General features: G+C 39.6%; 2 protein-coding genes and 1 non-coding gene across 3 annotated transcripts; all 3 read left to right on the top strand.

Annotated features, from left to right (window-relative positions):
• The first annotated feature begins 1,439 nt into the window (after positions 1 to 1,439).
• Positions 1,440 to 4,349, top strand: rps13 (ribosomal protein S13). Its single transcript, XM_005931623.3, has 6 exons — positions 1,440 to 1,552; positions 2,042 to 2,090; positions 2,189 to 2,267; positions 3,176 to 3,345; positions 3,542 to 3,642; positions 4,276 to 4,349. The coding sequence occupies exons 1-6, from the start codon at positions 1,530 to 1,532 to the stop codon at positions 4,307 to 4,309; spliced, it is 456 nt and encodes a 151-aa protein (XP_005931685.1). The 5' UTR covers positions 1,440 to 1,529; the 3' UTR covers positions 4,310 to 4,349.
• On the top strand, positions 3,816 to 3,948 carry LOC121815170. The gene has a single exon (XR_006054843.1). It is a non-coding gene; the product is annotated as a small nucleolar RNA SNORA19 (small nucleolar RNA).
• Positions 4,350 to 9,707: 5,358 nt separating the features above from the next.
• Positions 9,708 to 13,779, top strand: ppp1r15b (protein phosphatase 1, regulatory subunit 15B). The gene is made up of 3 exons (XM_005931622.3): positions 9,708 to 10,133; positions 10,675 to 11,984; positions 12,856 to 13,779. The coding sequence occupies exons 1-3, from the start codon at positions 9,971 to 9,973 to the stop codon at positions 13,078 to 13,080; spliced, it is 1,698 nt and encodes a 565-aa protein (XP_005931684.1). The 5' UTR covers positions 9,708 to 9,970; the 3' UTR covers positions 13,081 to 13,779.
• Positions 13,780 to 15,936: the final 2,157 nt, after the last annotated feature.

Raw genomic sequence — 15,936 nt, 5'->3', positions numbered from 1 at the left:
TATTTGGATGTTGCCTGCTCTTTCCCTCAATTTGAATCCAGTCTTTGTACCCAACCATCTTCTGAGAATGTTTGTGTTTAAGCTACTTAACTCTGACCTGTGAGTCATTCAAGCATAAAAATGGAAACCAGTATGGTATCTACATATTGAACAAGAACCAATTTTCCATCGTCTTATTTGCATGTATTTTGCTCACATTACTTCATTTGAATGTATGCAAATTGCCAAAGATCACTCAGTTTGACAGGCGTAAAATAGTATTTTTCCTCCAACAAGCTGATTCCTAAAGGACTATTAACCAGAAACTTGGCATATCTTGTCATGGTTATGGATACTTTGAGAAAACCTGGAAACGTGCAGATAAACATCTGTAAACGGTATTCTTTAAACTGGAAAGAAAAGAGATAATCTAATAACTGATAAAGAATCTGGGAGTACATCTGTTTTCTTGAGAAATGGTTTCAATGTAAGGGTTTACAGCCATTACTATTAAGAGAAATGAAGGGAAAGTATTGCAAATTACAAACTGCACTGAAAATCAGTGGCAAAAGGTCTTTGTGTGTTGAATCTAAATTCAAATGACTGGTTTAAGTCATTGTCATTATTTATGGAGAAGGTCAGAAAAGAGTTACAACAGTGACCCATTTCTAAAACATTGTGGGTGCTTTCATCCACCATGTAATACCAGCTGAAAATCATCTGATTGGCAACAGCATCATTTTCAACATAATAATGATCCCTAACACACTTCCAATCCATTGGTCATGGACTGGCATTCGCATTTCCACAGCACTCAGACCTCAATGTTATTGAAGCAGGGATCATCTTCACAGAGAACAGAACAAAAGGCAGTTAAATTCCAAAGGATGTGTCCTTCAAGAGGCCTGGAGTTATTTCTGAAGATATTTGAATTTACAAGAAAGCTTGCTCAAGAGTTCAGGCTGCCGTGAAGAATAGAGGTGATCAACAAATACTCTTTGAAATTGTACAGACTCTATTTCAGCCTTATATTCTGGATTTCCATGTGTGTTCCCTCGTTTCATTAAATTACTGCTCCCATTTCCAGTTTTATTTTTGCACAGTACTACATAACACTACAGCTGGATGAGAAATACCTTCATTTCTGCAGATATGAAGAGAAGCTATTTTACGAAAAAATCGTATGTTGTGGTGGACCACTGTCTGTGTTTACCTCCACAATGTATACTGAGCTTGGTGTCCCACAAATTCCGCTCACATGTCAGTGGCCAGTTTCTTCAATTGAGGAAAAAATGGCGCCAACTAAAGCGGTTTCAGTGTGATAAAAATTAGCGTCCTTTACAAGGTATCGTTGTTCAGCTATTACAAACTGAAGTATTCAGTCAGACTGAAGAAGAATGAGGGAGATACTAAAAAGCTGAGCTACGGTAGTTTTGTTGACGTCAGGTAGCGTCAACAAAACTCCGGTCTACGTCATTGCGTCATTTCCGACGCAGGCGCAAAATACCATTTTCTGTCGCGTGTGCGGCCTCTCTTCCTCTACCGCCATCATGGGTCGCATGCACGCTCCCGGGTGAGCTCTCTTTTTGTCTTTTAAAGTTGGTATTTTCCTTCTGTAGACTGGTTTTGTTTGCAGGAGATAGTTTCTAAACATGTTGTGGCTGACTGGGGTCAAAAATGAAATCTGGGATTCAACCTAAAAGTGAGAAATTGACTTACATGCACACAGTCAGTCGACATCCTCCTTTAGCTAGCTTGTGGTAGCCAAGTTAGCACATTTGCGCATCGAAACGATTTTAACTCCCCGAGTTGTACATCATGTTGCATATAAATGTATAACTTGCAAAGTTTAAGTCACGCGTGTTTCTTCTTACGGATAAAGTTAATTTACTGTGAACTGATCATTTAGTTAAGATTCATGATCGGTAAGCCAGCACTAGTATGAAGCGAGCATAACCCGGCCTAACGTTTTTTCCCCTGTTGACTTGACGATAGTTTTTGCGTTGTTCTGACCAAACTGTCAAGTTATCACTACTAACGGGATTTTGTTTCTCGCTTACAGAAAGGGCTTGTCCCAGTCAGCTCTGCCTTACAGGCGCAGTGTTCCCACTGTGAGTACACATTCATTATATTTCACTAAAGCGAAGTGATTATTGCACATTTTTTGAACACGCGTCCTTTATTTTAATACCGTCCCCCATTTTTGTAGTGGCTGAAGCTCACATCTGATGATGTCAAAGAGCAGATCTTCAAGCTGGCCAAGAAGGGTCTGACTCCTTCTCAGATTGGTAAGTGCTAGTTTAGGTTTTCTTCCCTGCAACATGCAGATGTTGAGATTAATTACATGACATGACTATAATAATTGAAGATCACCACAGTTCAGTTCACAACTTTTGGCAGACTCAGATATTGCTGAGCAGTTTAAAAACGTTTGGCTGCACATTACTTGTGCTAGATGCCCTTCCAGATATTTGGCTGACCATGATGTTGATACCATTATGCTAAATTTCTGCAGTAATTTTTAATTCAGAATTTCTCATAATTGTAAACGTTGGGGTTGCTGTTATCGTGTTCTTGTTGTTCTTTGTCCTCTGAGCTTCAGTGCGATGTAAACCAGATGTATTACACACTGTCTAGTCTCAAGTTTTTACACTGTCATTCTAAGCCATTATAATACAATAAGAAGTGTATGTTGTTTTCTCTGATATTTACAAATTAGGATAGATTGTCTGTATTGTGAGTAAAGTAAAGACGAGATGGAGCAGGTATACATTTTCCTATTGACTGATAGCTACAGGCCTCAAGGGTCCACAGAAACTCATGTCAATTCAAAACGTTTGGAAAAGTCCTACAAAGATTATTGCCAACTTATCTTACTGTGCAAACAATCATTGAATAAAATGACTTGTCATCAGTGACAAAAAAATGTGATGCCATTCAGAGAAAACTTCAACTCTTTCTCTGTTTAGGAAAATTACATTAGCCAGATGCCACTTGTGTTACATAAATCCAGGAAACACAATTTACTCACTTTGAATTTTTTTTAGTTTTGCTTTTGAATCAATATGCAGTCTTCATTTCTCTGGAATTTTTTTTAATCTGTTTTAAGACTGTTTTGGCAGATTTATGCAAAACTTAATTTGTTGGCATAATCCCATGCCTGTTTCAGTTTTATCATGTCTATAAACCTTTCTAGGTGTGATTCTGAGGGACTCCCACGGTGTTGCCCAAGTACGTTTTGTCACTGGCAACAAAATTCTGAGGATCCTCAAGTCCAAGGGTCTGGCCCCTGACCTGCCAGAGGATCTGTACCACCTCATCAAGAAGGCTGTGGCGGTCAGGAAGCACCTGGAGAGAAACAGAAAGGTACAGCAAAGCTAGGCCAATGACCTGGAACAAGATCCTATAGCATAACTTGGAAGATAAGTTTGTTTTCCATGTAAAATTAAAAATGTGATTTTGATGTTGTCATCAACAGTTTAAAGGATTATTATTCTTTGGAATGCAAGCAATTTGAAATATAATGGGAATTGAATGCAACACGTTGTTGTTATATTTGCAGGACAAGGATGCCAAGTTCCGCCTGATTCTCATTGAGAGCAGGATCCACAGGCTGGCCCGTTACTACAAGACCAAGAGAGTACTGGCCCCCAACTGGAAGTAGTATGTATCTGTGATGCTTTTGAGATGCTTTTCTTGTTATTTGGATCGGAAAATTAAATTTTTGCAAGTCGGTTACCTGTTTGTTATCAAAAAAAATTGTCACAAATGGTAGTTTTTATTACAACACTAATCGTTTAACTGTATTGTAATGTTCACTAAGTGTATACATGGAAGTGCACAATTCATTGTCATGCTCCTCATTGTTTATTAGGAGTATTGATATTTCTGTTGTGCTAGAGAAAAACTGGAGGTAAATTAGCAGAGCAGCTACTTGGTGCAGTCTCTGCCAGTCCCCTTCACACAGTGAAACTATTTGTGTACATGTGTGGTTTAGTGTGGATGGACACATTGATGTTCTAAAAAGACAACTTGGTCCTTTTTATTCAGCTGTAGTTTTGTAGGTTTGCACATGTGGCGTTTTAAGCAGGTTGTAATTTATGTGGCCAACATGAACTTAATTTTGAATATAAAGAAATAATTACAACAAAGTAAAAATCATGAGTGAGTAATAGGAAAGAGATGGTTATACTTGTTCCCCTAAAAAATATATATATATATGAAGATTTAATGGGTTTTTGTTTTTAAGTCAGAGGTTTTTGTTTACTAATGTTTTTTTCCCCTTTCTGTTTACAGTGAGTCCTCTACAGCTTCTGCTCTGGTGGCATAAATTCTACACTTTTGGATTAATAAAACAGTTTAAATTGGGAGTTGTTTGTTTGTCTTTTTGTGTGTGTGTTAAGATTTAGAGATGCACTTGAAATACAGGCCAAACACCGAATACAAAAAAGAATACATTTAAATGGACCGGTACTTTTACAGTGCTTTTCTACTCTGAGCGCTCAAAGCGCTTTACACAACTTGCCTCATTCACACGAGCAATGTTTTTTTTTTTAATGCTCTTTCTACATAAGTGCTTTGTAAAACACACATGCATTCATACTCCAGTTGATTCATGGAAGAGCAACTTGGGGTTAGACTCTTGCCCACTGATATTTAGCACACAGACGGGTCTAGCCACCAACCTTCCGAATAGTACGGTAGGTGACCTGCTCTACCACCTAGGGGAAAACAAATGCAGCAATACATGCCCATTGAGAGCAGGGCCCTATACTACAGGGAAAGTTCAACATACCCAGGGCACTTTTCATCATCACTTGCCAACATCAGGATAAAAGGTCACATAAAGCTGGTTATCAGCTCGCTAACTTAAACCCAAGGTTAATATTCTAATTTTCTGTAAATGTAATTTTTTCCCCACAGTGGCTGTTTCTGTTTATTTAACGTAATATAAAGTGGAGTAGCTTTTCTTTAAGCAAAGGCCAAATTCCACCCTGGATCAGACTGATTTCAGAGAAGTTATTTGGGTCTTTGCACATTTTACTAACCAGTATGTCCTAATTTGATTGTTTGTGGGGAATTTAAACTGAAGAAAGGAACACCGTAAGCACTATTTTTATTAGACTTTTATAAGTTCAGATGGCCACAAATTTTGAGACCTACCCGAAACACTGCCGACGTGCTCATGTTTGTGTTTGGGAAGGTAGGATCCCTTCAGGGTTGTCACAAAAAAAATCAATATTCGGAAGGTAATCGTTACTAAGAAAATTACTTTTGAATTAGATACTCATTCGCAATAGTATCTATACCAACAGTGCTGTTTTTGGGTCCTCTTTGAGATCATAGGTACTTCACAGGGTACCATTGAAAACATGCCGGCATACAGCTTCTAACTAGCAGCTGAATACACGAAGAGTAGTTTGCATTCACAGCATTTTATGAGGAATTTCAGGATCTCTTTTTAAAGCTTGTGTCTTTAAACAAAAATGAAGTACTAAATAATCGAAGCTGTAACTATATAATTTTAACTATTAAAATTTACCCAGCGGTTAGAGCAAAACAGTTGAAGTATTGAGGTTTCATTCTATTTGTAGCATCAGTGTGCAAAGCGTGATATGTGGAAGATACTAAAAGACTATTGATTCTAGAAGTGACATTGAATTTCCTCAGGCCATGTGTCAAGGCCTTTGCATGTATTTTTTAAGAATTACAAACAACATTTAGTTCATATTGGTTTATTCATCGTGACATAAGACAGTAAGTTGTATTTAAATTGTCTGTGTTAACGTGATGTAGCAAAGACTGATGAAGCTATGCAATGGTAAGATGTCCGCCCATTGATCCCTCCATAATCCACATTGCTGCTCCTCTTATAACAGTGAAACTTGAACACAGTGATTACTTACTGGGCTTACATCCAAGTTGTGCCCAAGTTCAAAATCATATAGGGTTTTTCAGGGTTGGGGGGTTCCCCTTATAGCAGGGGCTCCCAAAGTGTGAGGTGCAAATCTGCAGTTTGAAATTACAAGTATGTACAATTTCATATTTATATACATTCATTGATTTATATAAAAGTGAATTAAAACTGTTAATAGGAGGATGTTACTTTAAGTTAAATTTACTTTTGTGTCCCATTGGCTAATGGGTCACACATTGCTCTTATCACTTAGCATATGATTGGGTTGCTTTAACAATTTATAACCAACAGCCTATGATGTTGATGTTTTTCTAATTAAATTCTCAAGGAAATGCTTCACTTTATCTTGTATTTTGATCAGAGTGAAGATTTAAGATTCGGTGGGCCTCAGGGTTTTTTTGTTTTTTTATTTTTTTCAAGTGGACTGCAGTATTCTTTGGCAATGGCTGCTCTGAAGTATTGGCCATCCCAACAAGCAGACGATTCCCTATGACCAAGCACTTAGTGGGGCAATACTTGGGAGGAAAACCTCCCTTTTAACAGGAAGAAACCTCCGGTTTTGAAATATTAAGCTGTTGTAATCAGAATTAAATAAGTATTTGGTTTTACAGATTTAGTGTGTATAATTTAACCAAATTTGATCAAAATGGATAGGTAAGCAGAAGGAGTAGTAATTTTGCTGCTGAATTAACCTACCCAACCCCATTTGTGGTTTCAAACTGAATGTCGATCACTGGTCTGACTCAAAGAAAGGATGGAGAACCTCCACAGATGCATTTGTTGACATCTAAGCATAACATCAGTTTAATTAGGCTCAGCCAGTAATAAATGCTGGGTTTTTGTGGTATTATCCTGTCTCATATTCAAAGTGTTCATCTGTTTGAAATTAGCGCTGCAGCTTTCTTCTAGAAAATAATTATTACTCATACTATAGTCTAGGACATAGTCTGTGGCTGGCTCTGAGTGTATATGATGAACATTAGGGCATTGTAATCCATAGTGAAGCAGATGGGCTACAGTAGCAAAGGTATCAACATTTATAACTGCCCATAGACAAAATTTTAAAAGGAAGAATCCAAAAGAAAAACACCCTTCAAACATGTTATGAGTGTTGACATTGTATAGTTTGTCCACCAGAGGGCATTCTGCAACTTTCCTGTTGACAAAACATGTTTGGAATGCTGCAAGCACAACAAACAGCTAAGAGTGAAAGTGACGATAATAAAACAAAATTCTTCAGGCGTAACATGAACTTGTCTTGTTATGACGACTCTGAATGCCCTTTTAGGTTGAGGGAGCAAATATCCCTAGAGTCTGAAATTATTCTAGTCATATTGTCTAGTGTGAGAACATTGTTACCTTTTCAGGCTTTTTACCCCAAATTGTACCTGGGGTCACATCATTTTCTTTACATATATTTAATCTTGAGGTTATATACTCTGTTAGTTGATTGTGCACCTCGGCCTGTACAGCTGACCCAGTGAGGAAAAATGAAAGGAGGGGACAGTATCGCACGTCAGTCCGGTAAATCACAATCTCTCCACCACACAGTCCTCATTTATAAAGTGCTCTACAAACACAAACATCATGGCTAACAGGTGGATTCTACTGTTTCAGTGCAGCAAGCCAGCAATGAACAATCACTTAGAGCTAAAGAAACGGAGTGAAAGCATGTCCTTGTTTTATTTTTAACTCAAAAATCATTTCAAAAGTGATCCCCTTAGACTGCTTTTTAGTGCATCCAATATCATAGCAACTATCTGGCATTTTGGCTAAGTTAAACTCGGAAGGTGGTCAAAGATTGGTTGTAAGGCAAAGGGCCACAATACTGTTTTTGCTTGCCAGGTGGGCGTGTCCCAGTAGCTCTGACATCACGTGTAAAGGGAAAATGGATTAGCAGCAACTAACCAACCTAGTACATTCTGTACTGTCACAAGATGGTGCTACACATTTCCTAGAAACTTCAAACAGAGCAATTATTTCTTAAATCCAGCTTAGAGACAGAGTTAAATCTATGACCGATTTTTTGAAGGTGGGCTCCATAGTTTAATTGGCCTCAATACATGTAGTGTTTCATGTCCACTTTAAAACATGCTGTGAATAAAAGGATCAATCAGCGTGCGCTGCTTATTATAAACCTAACCTGCTCCCAACAGTTTTTATTTTTTATTTTCTCAGCTGCAAACTCTGTGCTGATAAGGGTTTGAGAGTAAAGATGATATATAAAAAACATAATTCAAACATAGGTTTAGTTTACATACACAATTTTATATGAAGTCAACAAGTACAGTGTAGGTGTTTTTCTTTTTAAATTAAATTAAATTGCTGGATGTCAGAGATTTACAGTTAACAAACAGTCAGGTGAATAAACAACACTGAGACACTTGTGTAGGTTAACGTGCTGCACGGGTGAAAAGCTCAGAGCAAATCACACCGAACTGCAGTATTCGTTTATTTTTATAGGTTACATCGTCAATATGCAAATATAATCACATTTCCTGTTACGCAGGTCCTGATGTCTGTCTGCATGCAAGCTGTGTGTGTGTGTGTGTGTCTCACAGAGTATGTGTGTTGCAGGTCAATTTCTAAGAATAATATAATGCAAGTCAACTTCTGCGGATATGTATTTCTGTGCTGGTCTCTTGTCAGTGTCACAGGGTCAGCTTCCTGTTTTAACAGAAAACTGTGTCTGGTGAAATATGTATAACATAACTTTTGAAGCATAAGCAAATAAAACAATAAAAAAAAACCTACACTGGAATATCGCTTGCTGCCAAGAGAAAGAAGAAATTGAGAACTAAATTTGTCTAAACATCTATATGTATATATGAAGCTCATCTGGGAAACTGTCTACTGTTACATATAATTTGCAGTGTCTAAATGTTCACAGATTAATTCCAAAGTTAACTCTTCTTCCATTTCAAAGGAGACAAAAATGTGGGATAAATGACATAGAAAGTAAACTTTAGCAAAAATACATTGATTGAGTACATTGCCATTTATGCACTGATCTCCCTGCTTTGATATCTGCATTACATTATGCCAAACAATAGGCTTTTGTTTATGTACACGGGTTTGAAAAAGAAATTATTCAACCAAGAAAGTGTCACAAAAGGAAAGTTAAACTGCATTCGATGAATGACGTTCCCTCCTTCTCTCCCTGCAGAGGTCCAAGGGATCTTCTAGGAATGATGATGCTATTTTCTTAAGTATTGATTGGTCAGTAGGCAGTGGATGTAAACACAAAACATAAAGAGCTAGCGCACTCCAGTGTTGCCTGTTTATAACAGCGTGACAACTCTTTTGAGCACAACTGCTACTCATCAGATGTTTCTACTCTAAAACATAATTTGCGCCTAATGTTTCAATATTAATTCCAAAGTTAACTCTTTTTCCACTTCCCTGGGACAAAAGGTGGAATAAGTGAGAGTAAAATCTAACAAAAATACATTTCTTCTCTGCATCACTTTATGCTAACCAATAGGCTTTTGTTTTTATACATAGGTTTGTATAGGAAAACAACCAAAAAACGTGGCACGCAAGGAAAGTGAAAGTCCATTCATGAATGAAATGCTGCAATCTCTATAGATTTTGTTTTTATCTCTGGGAAACTCTATAAGTTTTCGTTATTATCTAAATTCACTTTTAAACCCGGGTTTTCCAGGAAGCTGAGGAAATTACGGGCACTTTCTATGCGTCACGCGTTACGTTACCTGTGGGAGGAGTTAGCAGACGAGTAGGGATCTAAGCGAATACAGTTACTCTGTCCAATCACGGTGCAGCGTGACGTCAGTATGTTTATATTAACGGGAGTGTTGCAACCTCGCGACATTCAACTCCTGCTACTACAACAACGAAAATACAGCTGAAGAACATGGAGAAAATACATGAGAACATTTGACGAAGGACACCAAAAAATGGCACAGTCTTGCCGAAAAATGAAGCGACAAAACATCGACGCATATCTGTCACCGACGAATACGCGAAATCTCTTGGTTTTCGACGAGGAATACCAGAATACGTGAGGAGTTGTGTTCAACACAGTCGCCGAAACTCGAGAAGAAAGACGTGAAAATGGCTACGGTTGTTGGTTCCCAGACTAGCTCTGAGCGGACGGCGATGGAAAGGTTTGGCAGCGGAGGGATGGCTATTCTGCCGTGGACTAAACAGATGCTCACCGTGCTGTGGGAACAGCTTCGGTTGCTGGTTCAAGTCATTTACTACACTTTCCTGTCAGGTAAGAGTGAGACGAAATCAAAAGTTTTTTCTTTGTGTCTTACGCCCACTTTATAGCTTCTAAGGTTAACCTTTGGTGTGTTTACTGATGTTGGAAATTGTAAGACCACTGTGTAGGTGTAAGATATGTTTAGTTTTTTTAATATAGTAACTCATTAAACGACATACCTTTTAGCAAACTTAATATTCTATGGGGCTGACACTATGCTGTGTTTTACTGTCTGAATAGTTCCTCGATTTTTTATTTTTATTTTTTTGTAGATGGTGTTTCTTTTCCAACTTCCGCAATGTTTACGTGCGTTTTCAGCATTTGAACATTGTTTAGACATCACAGTAACACTTCCTGTATAACACTTGAAGTACAACACACGGACTTGTATGTTACACTCAGTAAACCTTCTTTGAAATAATACGTAAAACTGCAGTACAAACACAAACCTTGTCTTGGCCTCATAGCATGAATGGAATAATTATTTCTTCAGAAAATTTAACTTGATTACATTTTATTGTACTTAAAAGCTTTTTTTGTTTTTTTCTTCCAGTTTTCCAAATGTTCAGGTTTGAGGTTCACGTGAGAATCACAGACGAGACTGGTCAGCATATCCAGCACATGACCACAGCCACAAACCCAACAGAATCATTCCTCTTCACCTCTTTGTTTGAGGGAGACAACATGGTTGGTGGTTCAAATCCCCTCTCCAACTTCTGTGCAGACGTTGGTGACCCGTTTGCTGGGAAATCCACTGCTGAGGCCTTGCTGTCCAGTCTCCGTGCTGACGACCTGTGTTGCGGGCTTGTGGATGAGTTTGTGTCCAGAACAGCTGGCAACGAAGAGGGCATCTTTCTGGGACACCAATCTGGCTGGAAAATGGGCTTCCCTGGCGACTGGAACTTCTTTGTGTCGAGCGGCGAGGACTCGGGTTCAAACGACACCTGCCAAAAAAATAGTGAGGAAGACCTCAAATGGGATATTTCCAAGGAAAAAGTTTTCAAGCAGGACACATCAGAAGAAGATAGAAACTCTCACTGGAGCAGTGAGGAAGACCAGAACACAGTAGAATTTGAGAGTGACGAAAGTAAAGCACTTTGGGAATCTCTGTCAAAATCCAGTGATCCTTACAACCCTTTCTTTTTCTCCGCCTGCATTTCAACTAACACAGATATGGGCAAAAGAAAAAGTGAAGTAAAAGACTGTAGCGACACCGACCTCATGTCCGTAAGCAAGGCCAGTGAGGAAATGATGGGGTCTCAGGGCCTAAAGAACTGGGTCTGTCGCTCCGACAGCGAAAGCAGTTGGAGCAGTTGGGCCAGTTCGGATGGTTCGAGCCCTGACATCGACAAGGAGGAAAGTGAGAGGCTGTGGGACTTCTTCAGCAGTCCTGAAGACCCTTACAATCCCATGTGTTTCACTGCATGCACAATCAGCAGCACAGCTCCCCAAGCCACCATGTTATCTAATTGCGAAACCCCAAAATCTGACACAGACACAGAGGAGAAGGAGAGCACCATCCCCCCTTCATCCGAAGAGGATGAAGAATCACTGTGGAAATCTCTCTGCCTAAAGGATGACCCTTACCACCCTTTGAACTTCCAGGCACCCCTTCAGACCTCTCCAAAACGAACACTCCTGCAAGACGATGATTCAGATATTCTTAATGTTCACCACACACCAAATTCATCCACAAAAGCAAAGAAATGGGCAAAAGCACCCCAGAAGCCTGTGCTGCCAGAGAGACAGACAAAGCATCACTCCCATCCAGAGACTATACTAGTGCCCTGGAAAAGATCTGGACAAACACCCACACCAACTTCAGAGATGAAAGAAAGCAAGGCTGACACCACCCAGAAGAAGGTAATTGTCTGATAATTTCTTTTTATTCTTTCACTTTTTCCACATGGAGATGTTAAAGGAACCCAAATACAAAAGTTTTGGTGTATTTATTATTGTTTTTTAGCTGTGGGCTAAATATATTAAACTGAATGAGTGTGTAAACATATTGTCAGAAATCACACTCAGTTCATTGACCCAAACCAGGGGTAGGCAACTCAAGGCCTTGAGTGCCAGTGTCCTGTAGGTTTTAGATATCACCCTGTGTCAACGCACCTGAATCAAATGATTAGTTCATTCCCAGGCCTCTGGAGAACTTCAAGACATGTTGATTTGGTCATTTAGCCATTTGAATCAGCTGTGTTGGATCGAGGACACATCTAAAACCTGCAGGACACCTGCACTCGAGGCCTGGAGTTGCCCATCCCTGACCCAGACAAATATAGAAGAGGAGGTGATCTCATATTTAAAGTTAGAATGTTAATATCATGAAGAGGAGGGCCTACTGCTGACTCATGTACTGCGTGTGTGTGAAACAGAGATAAAGATAACTGTTTATTCCTTCCTCCAGACTGAGTGTCTTAAGCTGAGTTGTTTGTTTTCGCTTAGCAACACTGGTCGTCATGACTAAGCCAGTCATGTGACACCAGCGAGTCAGGAGAGACTGACTTCCATGTGTATCGAGTTGCAGCAGTATTGCAAAGTTAGCACAAAGGTCTTATGATTGGACAAAGTCACGTCATATTAGAAAAATCAGTACTTGGAGTTGGAAAGAGTTGACTCAAATGTAGCTTTTAGATATTTAGAGTTTATGATCCCTAAATACAAGCACTTAAACGTCATATGACTTCCAGTATTGTTCAATAAACTATAATATAATTCTTCTGAATTTCAGGTTCGATTTTCTCCTGTTGTCAAACTCCATGTCCTGCGGACCTGGCCGTTTGCGCGGCAGGCGTCTCGTAAAGGACACTGGGAAGAGATGGCACGAGACCGTGACCGCTTCCGGAGGCGAATTGATAAATTGGAGCAGGTCATTGGCCACTGTTTCACCCAGACCCACAGAGAGAACATGCGGGCCTACCTGGACAGTGCCTTGAAAAAAACACAAGGGTCCTGAACACTGACTGCTTCATTTCCTTTTAGGATGAGAACTTGTGATTGGTTGCAATGCAACAGTGATTTTTGATTTAGGCCAATTAGAATTTTGATGTTAGGCCAACGTAAAATGTTTGGTGTCGAGTTGAACAACTTTGTACCTCAGATGGTTTTATACATTGTGTAACTGTTGCACTGACTGACACTTTCTCATTTTAAGCTCAGCGTTACTGTGTGGAATGTTGTTTTTGTATGCCTTATATAATGACCTAGTAATGTAACTTATTGGTGAAGTTTGCCATTTATTTTTACCTTTGCTTTCAGCAGTTTTTATGTGTGAAGAAACCACAGTCGTGACTCTAGAAAAAAGTAGAAAAGGATATCACAAAAAAAGCAGAGCTTTATATTGCAAAGTGTTTTGAGAAGTTTTGTTAAGCATGATGGATACGCGTCAGGTTCTGGTGCAATTCTTGTCTTACTGTCTTACAACTTTAGGATTTGATATTTAAGTCTTTGTCTTGTATTTTCTTATATTCCTGCACATAAATGGCAGCTTTTTAGTGCTGATTGTGAAGATGGGCGTTTATCTGATTGTATTTGCTGCATAACACTTTGTCCTCTGTGACTCACTCAGCTTGTCACAATAACATTGTGTGGCCAGACTGTCCCGAGCAAATTGATCATTAGGTGCTCTGAATCAATAAAATTTGTTACATTGTAACCTTTTTTTTTCTGTTTGGCTTTTTTCACAACCTGACAAATGATTGGACAAAAAAGAAATGAGTTCATACGTATGAGAAATTGGTGAAGTAAAGGTGGCCCTGAGGTCCCAGAAATTTGCAAACAACACAATGCTGAAAAATAAGTAAATCACTGGAAAAGTGATGAGATTCAAAGCGTGAATGGCACAAACATGGTGTGGGGTTGTGTAAACGTGCAGAGAAAGACAAGTTTCTCTACATTCTGAAAATAAAGTGTGGATATCAGCACCTCCAGCCTGACTCTGACCAAACAAACTGGTTTAACCTTTTGACCCCATCTGGACACACCCAAGTGTGGTCATCCAGGGTGTGATATTTCCAACAAAGCATGTGCCTTTGTGGACTTCAACCACTGAAGAGATAAAGGTAAGTGCATTTCTGATAAGGTGATTTACAGGTCAAAAGGGTTGCTTGGTAACTGGAGGTCTGCAAGACAATTTTATTGTATACAAAGTGCTGACTTTGGCCTGCTCCCTATCTGAATATGAATATATATATATACTTTTTTTTTTTTTAAACTTCCTTCTCATGTGTTTTCCCTTACATGTTACCACACACATGCACACAGGAGCCAATAATTTCCCACTGGGACGTGAGTCTCCGTGCAGAGTGGCTGTCGTAAGACAAGGGTTAAAAACACAAAGTATGATGAAATGACTTTCCTGAGGGATGAAATCAATTAGCAGGTCTCCCCACCCCGTCCCCTCCCACATGTGCACACACCATGGTGCAAAGGTGAGCAATCACTGACATTGTTGCTGTGTCAACGCAGCGGTAAGCCTACTGCTGATCTCCCACCACCTCCTCCCCTTGCAGCATGTTGTATATGTTATTCACCATCTGCTTCAGTCTTGCACCCACCCTTGAGTGGAGTTCATTATACTTTAATATCACTAACTTGGGTTATTTCATACATTTAACCGCACCAAAAATAGTTCAAGCCAGAACTTAATTTTAACTCAGTCTAAAAATCTGAAAAAGAGTATGAAATCAATTTATCAGAAATTCAAACAACACAGACAGACACACGGAGCTTTTATGGGAACAAGAACTCTGTACTGCTTGTGACGGCCTTTCATCTAAATATGATCTGCTATTAAATTTATTCTTTTAGCCTTAAAAACATGTGAAAGTCTTTCACACGATGTGCTCAGACCGTCCTTGCGTGTATGTTCTTTACAGACATCAAAACATGCTTGTTATTCAGAGTGCAAGGCTGTGGAATGAATTTTGTTAAGAGAGTACATTTTCTGGATGCTTTGCTTTTGTTCTCAGAGGCTGGCCTGATAACGTCGTCTGTAAGCTGGAAAACAAATTTTCACATCTATGGGGTTTTCTCTTTTTTTTGGTGTTTGCATACAGGGTGGTGAAGGTGGGGGAGGTACATCTGTCCCTCTAATTTCCTTTAGCCTGCCTGTCTGATTTTACAGTCAGACATGACTTGACTGGCTTAACACTGAATAACCAACCAAGGATTCTATGCCCTGCTCAAGGGCACTACAAGAAGACAGACAGTGATGAGGGCCAAATAAAGCTCATCACTTCACCATTCCGGCAATATAGTAGCTTCTCCTTCGCTTCCCCTTCCTTCCTTCCTTCCCATTTTCTTCTTTAACCCACTCCCCTCTCTTTGTATCTCTGTCTCCATCTTTCTCCTCCTCATCTGCTCCCAGTACCATTAGCTCAGTGGCCTAGGCGACCCCGTCTCCAGGCAACCGGCAGGAGTGGCGAGGCGCTGAAAGGATTGCAGGTGATTGCAGCAGTGGTGGAAGCAGAAGCAACAGCAGAAGCAGTGGGCTTTCAGTCAAACACACACACGCACATGTACACACACACACACACACACACACACAAACATTCGGTTGCCCCCTCTTACTCGCCTGCCAGAGAAGGGTATCTCCTGGGTCACAATTAGCTGATGATGCAACCTACCAGCAGCTATTGTGTCTGACACCACCTCATACAGACAGAGTGTATGAAATACAAAACGCAACAAGTCTGTTTGTCCTGCCCATTACATGGATTACGCGATCCAGGCTGTCTGTGTAATAACATGAGGTGTTTGGTTCATCTATACTCTCACTTTGAGACACATGTTCCCTTTTAAACTTGCTGTT

This window comes from Haplochromis burtoni, unplaced genomic scaffold (assembly GCF_018398535.1).
Source record: "Haplochromis burtoni strain Fernald_Lab_line unplaced genomic scaffold, NCSU_Asbu1 Contig_145, whole genome shotgun sequence".
NCBI classification, from domain to species: domain Eukaryota; kingdom Metazoa; phylum Chordata; class Actinopteri; order Cichliformes; family Cichlidae; genus Haplochromis; species Haplochromis burtoni.
Note: the sequence above shows the minus strand (reverse complement) of the source record. Positions and strands in the feature narration are given on the sequence as shown.

Bases quoted from the DNA above. Each gene is read 5' to 3' on its own strand.
- rps13 (XM_005931623.3), top strand. From the start codon at position 1,530: ATGGGTCGCATGCACGCTCCCGG. The intron at 1,553-2,041 runs GTGAGCTCTCTT...TCTCGCTTACAG, and splicing joins GGTCGCATGCACGCTCCCGG to AAAGGGCTTGTCCCAGTCAG. The intron at 2,091-2,188 runs GTGAGTACACAT...CCATTTTTGTAG, and splicing joins ACAGGCGCAGTGTTCCCACT to TGGCTGAAGCTCACATCTGA.
- ppp1r15b (XM_005931622.3), top strand. From the start codon at position 9,971: ATGGCTACGGTTGTTGGTTCCCAGACTAGCTCTGAGCGGACGGCGATG. The intron at 10,134-10,674 runs GTAAGAGTGAGA...TTTTTCTTCCAG, and splicing joins TTACTACACTTTCCTGTCAG to TTTTCCAAATGTTCAGGTTT. The intron at 11,985-12,855 runs GTAATTGTCTGA...TCTGAATTTCAG, and splicing joins CTGACACCACCCAGAAGAAG to GTTCGATTTTCTCCTGTTGT.